This window comes from Nestor notabilis, unplaced genomic scaffold (assembly GCF_000696875.1).
Source record: "Nestor notabilis isolate BGI_N333 unplaced genomic scaffold, ASM69687v1 scaffold19616, whole genome shotgun sequence".
Classification (NCBI taxonomy): domain Eukaryota; kingdom Metazoa; phylum Chordata; class Aves; order Psittaciformes; family Psittacidae; genus Nestor; species Nestor notabilis.
This window is the reverse complement of record NW_009933565.1, coordinates 48,280-58,261: the sequence shown is the minus strand read 5'-3', so window position 1 is coordinate 58,261 and position 9,982 is coordinate 48,280. Positions and strand designations below refer to the sequence as shown.

The 9,982-nt window shown below is 41.1% G+C and overlaps 1 protein-coding gene across 1 annotated transcript in view; it reads left to right on the top strand.

Moving 5' to 3' along the window:
- Positions 1–9,982, top strand: part of STARD13 (StAR-related lipid transfer (START) domain containing 13) — a 113,193-nt gene that overhangs the window by 78,002 nt on the left and 25,209 nt on the right. The window contains exons 3-4 of the mRNA XM_010016938.1: positions 860–941; positions 8,657–8,720. Coding sequence (XP_010015240.1) covers positions 860–941; positions 8,657–8,720 — 146 coding nt within the window. The remainder of the gene's footprint in view (positions 1–859; positions 942–8,656; positions 8,721–9,982) is intronic.

Sequence of the window (9,982 nt, the reverse complement as noted above, 5' to 3'; positions counted from 1 at the left end):
CCGGCGAGCCCACTGCCTACGCCACTCAAAGGGATGTTCCCTCCAAAAAACAACCTGTGCTGGGCTCCCACAATTCCTGTAGAGTCAGTGTGCACTCTAGACAGTCTGAGTCTCTGAAAACAAGGTCCTTTTTACACCATCTGTTATGTCAGTGTTAAGCACTAGTGTCTGAAAATGCTGGCTGCAGTTCTGTATCCCAGCATCCTGCTGTGGTACCTAAGCATGGCAGAGCAGTCTGGAGAGCAGCCACAGCACTGGAACCCATCCCACCATTACAAAGCCCACTAATGTTTTACAGCCATGTCACTTTTTATTACAAATGTCAGCTTCCAGCACACCAGTCTGGCTTTTTAGCTAATACTGGGGTTATAATTCAGCTCATCATTTTGGTCTCTGTTACTTGAGTAACCCTTTGTCCGAAATCATTGTTATTTGAACCTGTATTAAAAGCAAAAAGCACAGAATATTTCTGTTTCATGAGAAAAGTCTAGCAAATAACTCATTAAGTCACTGTGGTGGGAATGGAGAACCTTATTGATCATGTGGATAAAGAAAGTCTGATGGTAATTCCCTGATCTCATTTGTTTGTGCTAGGTGCTAGAAAGAACAGCTAAAGCCAAAATGAAATAATCTTGCTCTCTCTTTGGTGCACAGGATGTTCAACTATACCTTTAACAGAAAAAAAAAAAATAATAAAGTGGCTGAAAAAGTCACAGATACAGCTGGAAGGGAAACAGAGCTGAGTGAAATAGGTCATACTAGATTCCAGTGAGCAAGCACATTCAAAACATTTTATATATAGACAATGTATTTTCATTTGAATAACAAGCAGTCATCTTAATATTGTCTCCTTTTATAGACTCCCAGTTTCCCATTGACATTGCTGCAGTAAAGAAAGATCATGATTTTCTTGACAAGGACCTTGTAGAACCTCTTTGCAGGTAAATAACACCTAAAATTTCTTTTCTGATAATTTAAAAACATGACCTGATTTGTTATTGTTAGCATAGCAGCAGAAGCAGCAGCAGCAATGTTTGCTTGTCCATGTGAATTCAGCAATGATATCTATTATGCTACCATTCTGAATTAATTTCTCTTATGGAAAATCCTGGAGTGGGACCCTCACTACACTCATAGAAAACATCACATGATTTGAGAAGACCCAAATCCGATGGATTTGGAATGAAACACTTGCCTTTAATAAATACCTAGGCATAGTACAAGCAAACCCTGAATAAACGATCCACATTTGAGTTGCAGATGAATAACTCTCATGTCCAAGCACAGCATAAAAGATGAAACTTCACTGCACAGAATTCAGCAAGTACTTTCTCTGGCAGCAGATGTGGTTTTCATGCTGCTGTGATTCCCTTGGTGCTCTCCTTTTGGCACCAGTTGCTGTGGGACCAGAACCCCACAGTACTACAGCTGCTACAACTAATCACTGCTTTTCCCATCCCAGAGGGCTTGTGTTTGCTGTTTATCTAACTTTTTATACTCTGCCTGTGATGAATGTACAGTATTGCATTGCTCAAGTTCTGTCCCCCAGGACTTAAGAAGCAGCAATTCTGTGGTAGTTTTGCAAAACCGCATTGCAGAGGCATTGTTCCCCTCTTCTTTCTCCTGTGCTCATCTCAAGCTGGGTTCTGCTCCTCTTCTCTTCAGTAAGGACAAAGGAGCATCTGGCCCCTAACCAAGCAGGCTTTATTACATGTTATGGAAACTTTCACAACACCAACATCAAGATAATTGGACAAAACTCTAGTCCCCTTTCTGCAACTGTGGCTAAAGTCATCAGAGAGTGTATGCTGTTCCACTGCACATTGTACTGTGCATTGCAGGAATTAATGGGTCTTGTGACTGAGGACTGCAGAGAGGGGTTCTGAGAGTCATAGAAAATAGGGCTGGAAGAGTATTCATCACTCCATTTCTTCATCCTGGGCTATGCCCTCCTTCCTGGAAGATCCAGGTAATTCCTGGGTGTAGTTGTCAGAATGCTCTCCCAAAACTTCTTTATTGCAAGTGAGACCTATTCCTTCTCATTTTGTCTGTTACAGATACAGGGAACAGAATATTCTCTTTCTCTATGTAGTAGCCTCTGTGTCTGAAGATAAATCAGTAGGAAAGACTTTGATCATTCAGTGATTGCTTTCAAGGATGCAGACTTGATCTACTGCTGTTCTCTGATGTCTGGTGGAAGGGATTGCTATGTCCATGGCTAAGAAACCTTCTTCACACACACACGTGCACCCCCTGCTTCAGTGTGGCATGGTGGAAGATATACTTTGCTGTAGTTAGGGAACTGGATAGTGGTAGTGGTAGAAGGTTGAGATACCCTTCCCTCTGCCCTTCTCCCCTCCCTACAAAGTTGAAGGACTATCCAGAAGTGCAAGGTTGATGTCTGACCCTGTCCTTTTCTTGTGAAAGCAAACAGTGAGGTGTAGTTGTTGCATAGCTCTGTAACTCTCCCCAGTCTTTCTTCTCTGAAGTAATTGGCAATGTTAGTACTTCAGTCATGGTCACCAGGCATCCAGCACCTACTTAGCTAAATGGGAAAAGCTTACCTCTTGGTCCTCTGGCCTTTCTGTAGACTCCCCTACAATCACACTAGGTTGATATATTTATGAGGATTTATTTGCGAGCTGAACAGCTGGAGACTTCTTTTTTCCCCTCTCTTCTATTAAAAGATGAGGGTTTGGAAAGTAAACTAGCAGCTGGATAGATGCATTCATGTGACAAAATGCTTTATGTTAGCCTGAATCAAGTGATACTGCTAAGATCTGTAGTACATAAGCATAGATACAGATCTTTCTAAACTTTTTATTCAAAAATAAAGTTTTATGACTGCCTAGTAACTTTTTCTGTTATGATTTTATTCAGAACATAGCACCTGTTGGCTTTCATTTTTTTTGGGAGTTTTTAAATAGTCTAGATCTAAAAAAGGAATAACACCTCATATATTAGCAGGTATTATGCACATGTTATGTTTTCAGTTTGCAGACATTTAATTTGCTGTAACTCAGCTACACGAAAGCTTTAGCTGAGAGTAAACTGTAAAAAGCGATTCAGCCAAATGTCAAGATTCGGGTATTTCAAAACCAGCAAACTCTGTCAGTCACTGCCCCCAAAACCACCTTTGTTACTGTATTAGCTACCAAACCAGTATCTTCCAAGTTCTCCAGTATACTGGAAATCCTCACAGCTCAGCTGACCACTGTGGCTGGTTTTCTACCCTTGCTTTGCTCTGTGGTGGTGTTACTACAAGGTGCATGACAGTAGATCATACGAGAGCTGCAGGCTATGATTCACTTTCATGTAACAGAAAGCTAAAAAAAAAAGGTTGGTTATTATTTCTGTATGCACTGATTCCTAGGTTGGGAGCCAAACTTCCATTCTTCAAACACCCAAAACTGCCCTCGAAGCTATGCATGACCAAGCCTTCACATTGACTAATAGAGCATTCAGCCCATAGTACCAAACAAAATGGGTTTCTCATTCTTATTTGGAGGATAATTTTAAAGCTGGAATGCCAGAGTGGATAATCAGTTTGAGCAGAGTTCTAGCTCTGAATGGTAATGGTTTTAGCATAAACACTGAATTTCTCTGCTCTTGTTGGTTGAAATAGGACTCTCAATCTCATCTTACAACCAGTTTTCTTACGGCATTGCAGTATACGAAACAACATGAGGCACAAATGCAGAGGAACCTTTCCTTTTTTTAAGGCAGCTGTTAGCATTTTAGTCAGAAAGCCTAAGACTCCCTTATGTAAAAGATTTCAGTGACCTTTTTGAGATATTCTAACACTCCTGCTGTTTACAATATCATTTGAAAATTTGGCAGACTAATGACCAAATGTGAGGCCTTTGGGTTAGAGGCGTCTCTATCAGAGATTCCACTCAGATTTTATTGAGTAATGAACAATAGAAAATTGCCATGCAATCTGCAGGCAAACGCTGTCAGCCTGCCAAAATAATAATTGGGCATGAAAATTTAATAGCTGGATCTCTGTGTCATTTCCAAAATAGCAGCAACCAACTCTGCTCTGGGAACTTTTGTGGATGCTATGATAACAGAAGGAAAAGCCAAGCCATGTTGTACTTTTTGTATTCATGTAAATACAGTGACTAAGAATATAAAGAACAAGTATGTAAGTCTGATACATAGGCCCCTAAACCATGCTCTTAAAATTTGAACTGTGCCAAGCAGCCAGCACCCTATTTTTCCGTAACTGTTGTCTGTTAGATAGTTTGTAAATCATCCAAGGGTCACTGTACATGGGACATCCTACCATTAGAGTTCTGAAATTATGGTTGTATAGTCAGTACTGTCTTCTGAGTCATATCGCTCTAGATGCTGTTAGGAAATAAGACCAGCTTTCCCCATGCAGTACAGAAAGCCCTGCTCTGAAGTCAGTAGAATGGCTCCCACTGACCTCATGGACAGTTGACTCACCTTATGTGAGCATGTAGTCTATTAAGTAAGAGAGTTGCAGCCATGGTAAAAAGTTGTAGGACTGGTGTCATGTATATTCTTTACACATACAAAACTGGTGGAGCAGGGGCATGCCAGTGTGAGCATCACACACCAGCCCTAACAGTACTGGGAGGACCGTTATGCATTGTTCAGACATCAGCAGAGGACAGCACAAGGAGCTAAATTCACAGCCCCAGGTGAATCTAGCTAGGGGCATGTGTATGCAACACCTGAACTTGGCTAAGAATAATGATAAAACAAAGAAATAGTGTTGTGTTTCCCTCAGAGAGGAGTTTATGGAACCATATAATGTTTTTGCTTTGTCATGATCCATAAGAGAGGACATTTGTAGGTCTGCCAAAGTAGAACACTGTGCTCTCCGTGCTAGCCCTCCCCACAGTGCCTCCTGCATGATTGTGCCCCTGGCTGCATTCCCCACCAGCTGCTTGGAAGCAGCTGCAGAAAAGGTCCAGAGGAATGCAGAGAGATCCAAGTCTGGATGGCTCTCCAGGCAGGACAACAGGTCCCTCACAGGGTTTTCCAGCTAATCAGGTCCTGCACTGCTACAGGCTTGTGTTCATTCCTAAGAACTGTTTAGTGCTGTGCAGGATGCAAAAGTCAGAGAATTCCTACTTCTGAAGAACTTCCATCACAAGGGTTAATAATTGCAGCGATAGGGTTGGGATTCAGGGACCTAAGTACCCATGTCTCTTGCCATCTTAGATCTCCTAAGATATCTCAGACTTCTCCATGGCTGACTGGACCATAGAGGACCTGCAGCAGCTGAAAGCCAGGCTTGATACTCAGGCAACTGAAATAGCACCAGGTACCTCTGTTTTGGCACCTGTATTGCTCCGATGATGTTTAAGTAATGTTGCAAGGGACACTTTTCAACATAGACATGATGTTTCACCATAGAGATAAGTGTTAAACCATAGAGGCAGTGTTTACCTGTGATGGCCTGGAGAAAAAATAAAATTAACATCAGTGAAGCACTTGCTGTAGTAAATATTTTGCAGGCTTCTCCTGAACACTGTAAAGTTTTCTAGACAAGGATTCAAGTGCATCCTAGGTGATTTGGGTTTCATATATCCACTTCTCTTTTGTTTATTTAATGTATTTTTTCCTGTGTTTTCTCAAGTCCAGATTTTGTTTTGTTAGCATTACAAACAGGCAGTCTTTTCCTGTGCTTTTAAGCAGTGATGTCAAAGCAGTGCTTCTCCCACTTTGACTGGGACATTTGTGACAGCCTTTTGTAGCCAGAGACTTTTATTTTTTTGCTTTTTGAAAGATTTGATGAGGACTTGGCTGTCAGTCATCTAATGACTTTAAGCAGATGAGAAAAGCTTTCTGCCACTGCTAGCACATTAAGAAGGCAAAAGAAGTTGAAACAGACTGGCTTTGATTGGAGTTGTTAGTACCAGGCAAGCTTACAACTATGATCATTAGTTCTCTAATTTCACTGGCAAATCTTCCCAAAGCACTAAAGTGCCCCAGAAAGCATGCCAATGTTTTGTAGATGGGCGAATTTAAAACCTGAGGTTGAGGCCCTGGCACCCAGTAGAAGGTAGTTTTGTTTTTGATGGAGCAAGTTCTTCCTAGCAAAGCCAGGATAGAAAGCAGCCAGGACAATGGTGTGGCTTCCCAAACCTCGAGTAAAGATACCTGCTTGTATAGAGATGACCTCTCAGTCCCTGCTGACACAACCTCACTTTCTGATGCCATTAGCAGGAAAGTAATGGCTTTAGATGGTCTTGTTGGTTTGATCATGTGCTTTCTACACCTTTCCATGCTGAAGAAGCATCCCTTCTTCACAGAAATGCCATGACATTTTCTGCTGTTGGGTGGACACATACAGAGGTACCTGGATGCAAACAGGGCAAAGGGTACATCAAGGGCTGTTGCTTCATTGTCTTCCTGCTCTTAAAGAGCTTGCTCCTGAGTTTTTAGAAGGCAAGTGATACCATAGTGAATGAAAGGAAGCACTGGTCCCTGTATTTAAAATATTTTCTTCTTCATCTCCTTAACAACTGCAAATAGGCAGTAAGTATAGAGGATTTTTATAGTGTTGAGAGTTGCAGAGATCATCTGCCAGGGGCTGTTGAGGAGGCAGCCCTCTTTCTCAGGAGTTTCTTCAGTGCCTGCTCTCATGAAAACAAGTGAGGAGGAGTCGAGGTCTTGTTTTTCAGACTTGATGAGCAACTTGAAAGGAGGCAGTGGTTCCTTCGGTTTTCTGAGCCTCTGCAAGTGAATTTAGCTGATGCCTGTCTCCCAGTCAGCCTTTCAGGACACATTTAGGTCAAGGAATCAGGGAGCACTTCCCCATCCCTGGTCTGACCACTCAAGGTGTGAGGACACAGTAGCAGCGTGACCCAGCTGTGCAGCTATGAGCACTCAGGTGGCACACAGCGACATGTCAGTGTGGAAATGTGGCTACAAGCTTGTCCCTTCAGCACAGCCCAGCTAATGCAGAGGTGCAGGGACTCAGATCTGAGCCTCCAGTTCACCTCTCTTGTCATCTCCAAGGATAGGCAGTTGGACCAAAGTCCTCTGGAAATGTGTCTGTGCCTAGGTATATTTGGAATTGATATTCATTTGCAAATTTAAACATTTTACACTCAAAAGAAGCACTGAACATTATTTAGCCCCAGGGCTCCAAGAAATTGCAACTTTGCGTTGAAAAATTCCATGTTTGGGAAAAGATGAGCTTTGCAGTAATAGATGTAATCCCAAAGGAGGATTTGTGGGCAGAAGGCTGAAGATATAGCTGTGGAGCCGCAAAGCCTGAAATTTATTTCAAGAACATTACTATCATGTATGCAGGGTATGCTTGTGCATACATTATACGCACATTAATATGATGAGCACAGGACTTTTCTGATACAGCATAACAGATTTATGGGCTTGATTTAGGGAGGAGTATTTTGTCTACAAATGAGCAGGTGACATTTTGTGAGGAAATGTTTTTTTATAGAAAGATCCACATTTGGTGGGCTGCTTCTTTATTAGTGGTGTCAATTTGGAAGGATTTCTCATATTAGAAGTTCCAGGGAGGAATATGTTAATGCTATAATGTACTTATGGTATGTGAGAGATTATATTATTGATGTGTTCCTTTTTTTTTTTTTTTTTCACTTGTCCTTGTAACTTACCACATACGTTTCAAATGTTATCAGTTCTGGAGATTTGCAGCCTCTTCCTGAGACCCAGAAGCAACAGGGGCAGCTCTTTTTGCAAAGACACGCTGCAAAGATGCAGGCAGCCTACAGAAGAGCGTTGAGGGCACATGGCTTTCCCACTCTGCCTCTCTTTGTTTTGAAATTCAGCCCTAAATCTGGAAAATGTTCAAAGCCGAACCTGTTTACCTCTGAACCTCTGCTTTTAGAAGATGGATGGTTTCATGAATCAGGACTTTTAAATATAAATAAAAACCTAATCAATTATGATTAGCATAGTAGGTTCTCTATTGAAAGAGTGTGTTTTCTTGTCCTCTGTCTCTTGCACATGGGTGCACACACACATTCTCTTCCCATCTTTATCAGATTGTCATTTTAACCACCAGCATGACGGTATAGCCTTGGATTTAAGGAGCAGAAGCCTTACAGAGTCCCTGGTAACATCATTACCAACCATTTATTTAAAGATGGTAGATTTGTTACATGTCAGGTGTGTTAACCTGTCTATATCATCCACAGGTGCTGGAAAGGAACTATGGACTGTGGACAGACATTTAACTGCTAAAAGTTATTCTTTGTGCCAGCTTTTTAAAGGACATTTTAAAGTTCCTGAAGCAAGGAACTGCATCTTTTTCTTCTGACTTTCACCAGTGCTTTGAAATCCACATTTTAGACCAATTATGTTACAGTCCTGCAGAAGGCAATTTACCTCCTCCTTCTCTTGTAATTTCCCCAGCCATCAACAGTGTTTATTTATACCTGTTTCCTTTGCTAAATACTTAAATGTTTATGAATTAAAAAGCAATGTACAAAACCTGGCGATCAATCAATGTAAAGCTATGATTCCCTTTCAACGCAGCGGTCTTATACCCTGGAATAATATGACCATTATTGTTTCTGAAGCCTGTTGTATGCAGTTGGCAGATAAGAGAAAAGCTTTGAACTTAGGAAAAGTCATGCCCTTTAATCAGAGGCTGCTAATCTTCTGAATTTGCTTTGCCCTGTAGACGACTGAACACACTGAACAAGTGCGCCTCAATGAAACTCGATGTGAACTTCCAAAGAAAAAAGGTAAGGAAACTTCATGAAATGTGCTGGCTTTGCACTGCCTTTTCTGATAAAACCTCCCTGATTTAGCCTTTTAGTCAGTAATGCTCTTAAAAGTAAGTTAAGTGTATTTGACTTTGAACACATGTTAGCATTATCTGGACGCATGATAACGTGAATTGCTGAATCTTGGAATTATAAGTAAACCAGAAAAAACCTGTGACTAATACAGCAGGAACAATACTGCGTGGGTTAAAAGGGCACACACAGTACTTAAAACTTTACATACATGCAACTGAAGTTGGTGGGTAAAAAGACGGTGTGGTTTCATTAGGCTGGCTTGTTTGCCAATGCCATGTGAGTACACAATGGAAAATCCTGCTCAGAAAAAAATGCAAGCTGCTTGGATTAAAACAATATCTTTTCTTTATTTCTTGTACTGACTTACTCATGGTTAAGAATATGAAAATAAACTCTCATCCTTACAAACTCCTGTGTAACATGGGAATTATTTGAGCTTAAAGGTTTTCAGCGAGGACTGCAGAAACTGCCTATTGATTTTGAGAGTTTTGTAATATGTCCAGCATTAACTGTTGAACGTTTGGTTTTCAAGTCACAAATTCCCCCAAGCCCTTCAGTAGTATACAATGGTAGTTGTCAACTCTGAGAAATCTTGGTGCCTGTTTTTCCTTCCTTAGAGTGTTTGTCTAATGCTTTTTAAAAACTGCCTCTGAAAGTTGCATTTTTGGTGTCTTTGCAGATTCAGTCTGCTCATACTCTATTCAATGTCTGAGGGAATTTGAATAGAGAATGCATTTAATGCCTGGGTAATTTGCCTTTGGCATGTGCCCATTTGTTCCTCATTGTGTGTAGCCTCTTTAGCTTGCATTTTGTCCATTCACTTGAGCCACAGAGACCTCTTCTCTTCACTGCTTCTGACCTGATGGGTTTTTCTTGTCTTTGAAAGTGTCAGCACTTTCCACATCAAACACCCACACCATACCTGAGAGAGGGAACAGTAATTTCCCCTAACTACACAATAACTTTGTCATTTGGGTAGGTAGCACTACATGAAGAGGCTGAGGTCCTTCAGCAAAAACTAACTCAATCAATTGTGTCATTGACCTGCTTGGTGCAGTGTCTGTTTTGCATCCATGAACTTGTGTTTAAGTTGTGATACTGGAGTTGCACAAGAGACAGAATTACAAAAAGCAACATTTAAGTGAGTGCTGATTATCCTCTGGATATTTTTTTCTGTTCCCATCCTTCTGTTCAACAAGTATTTT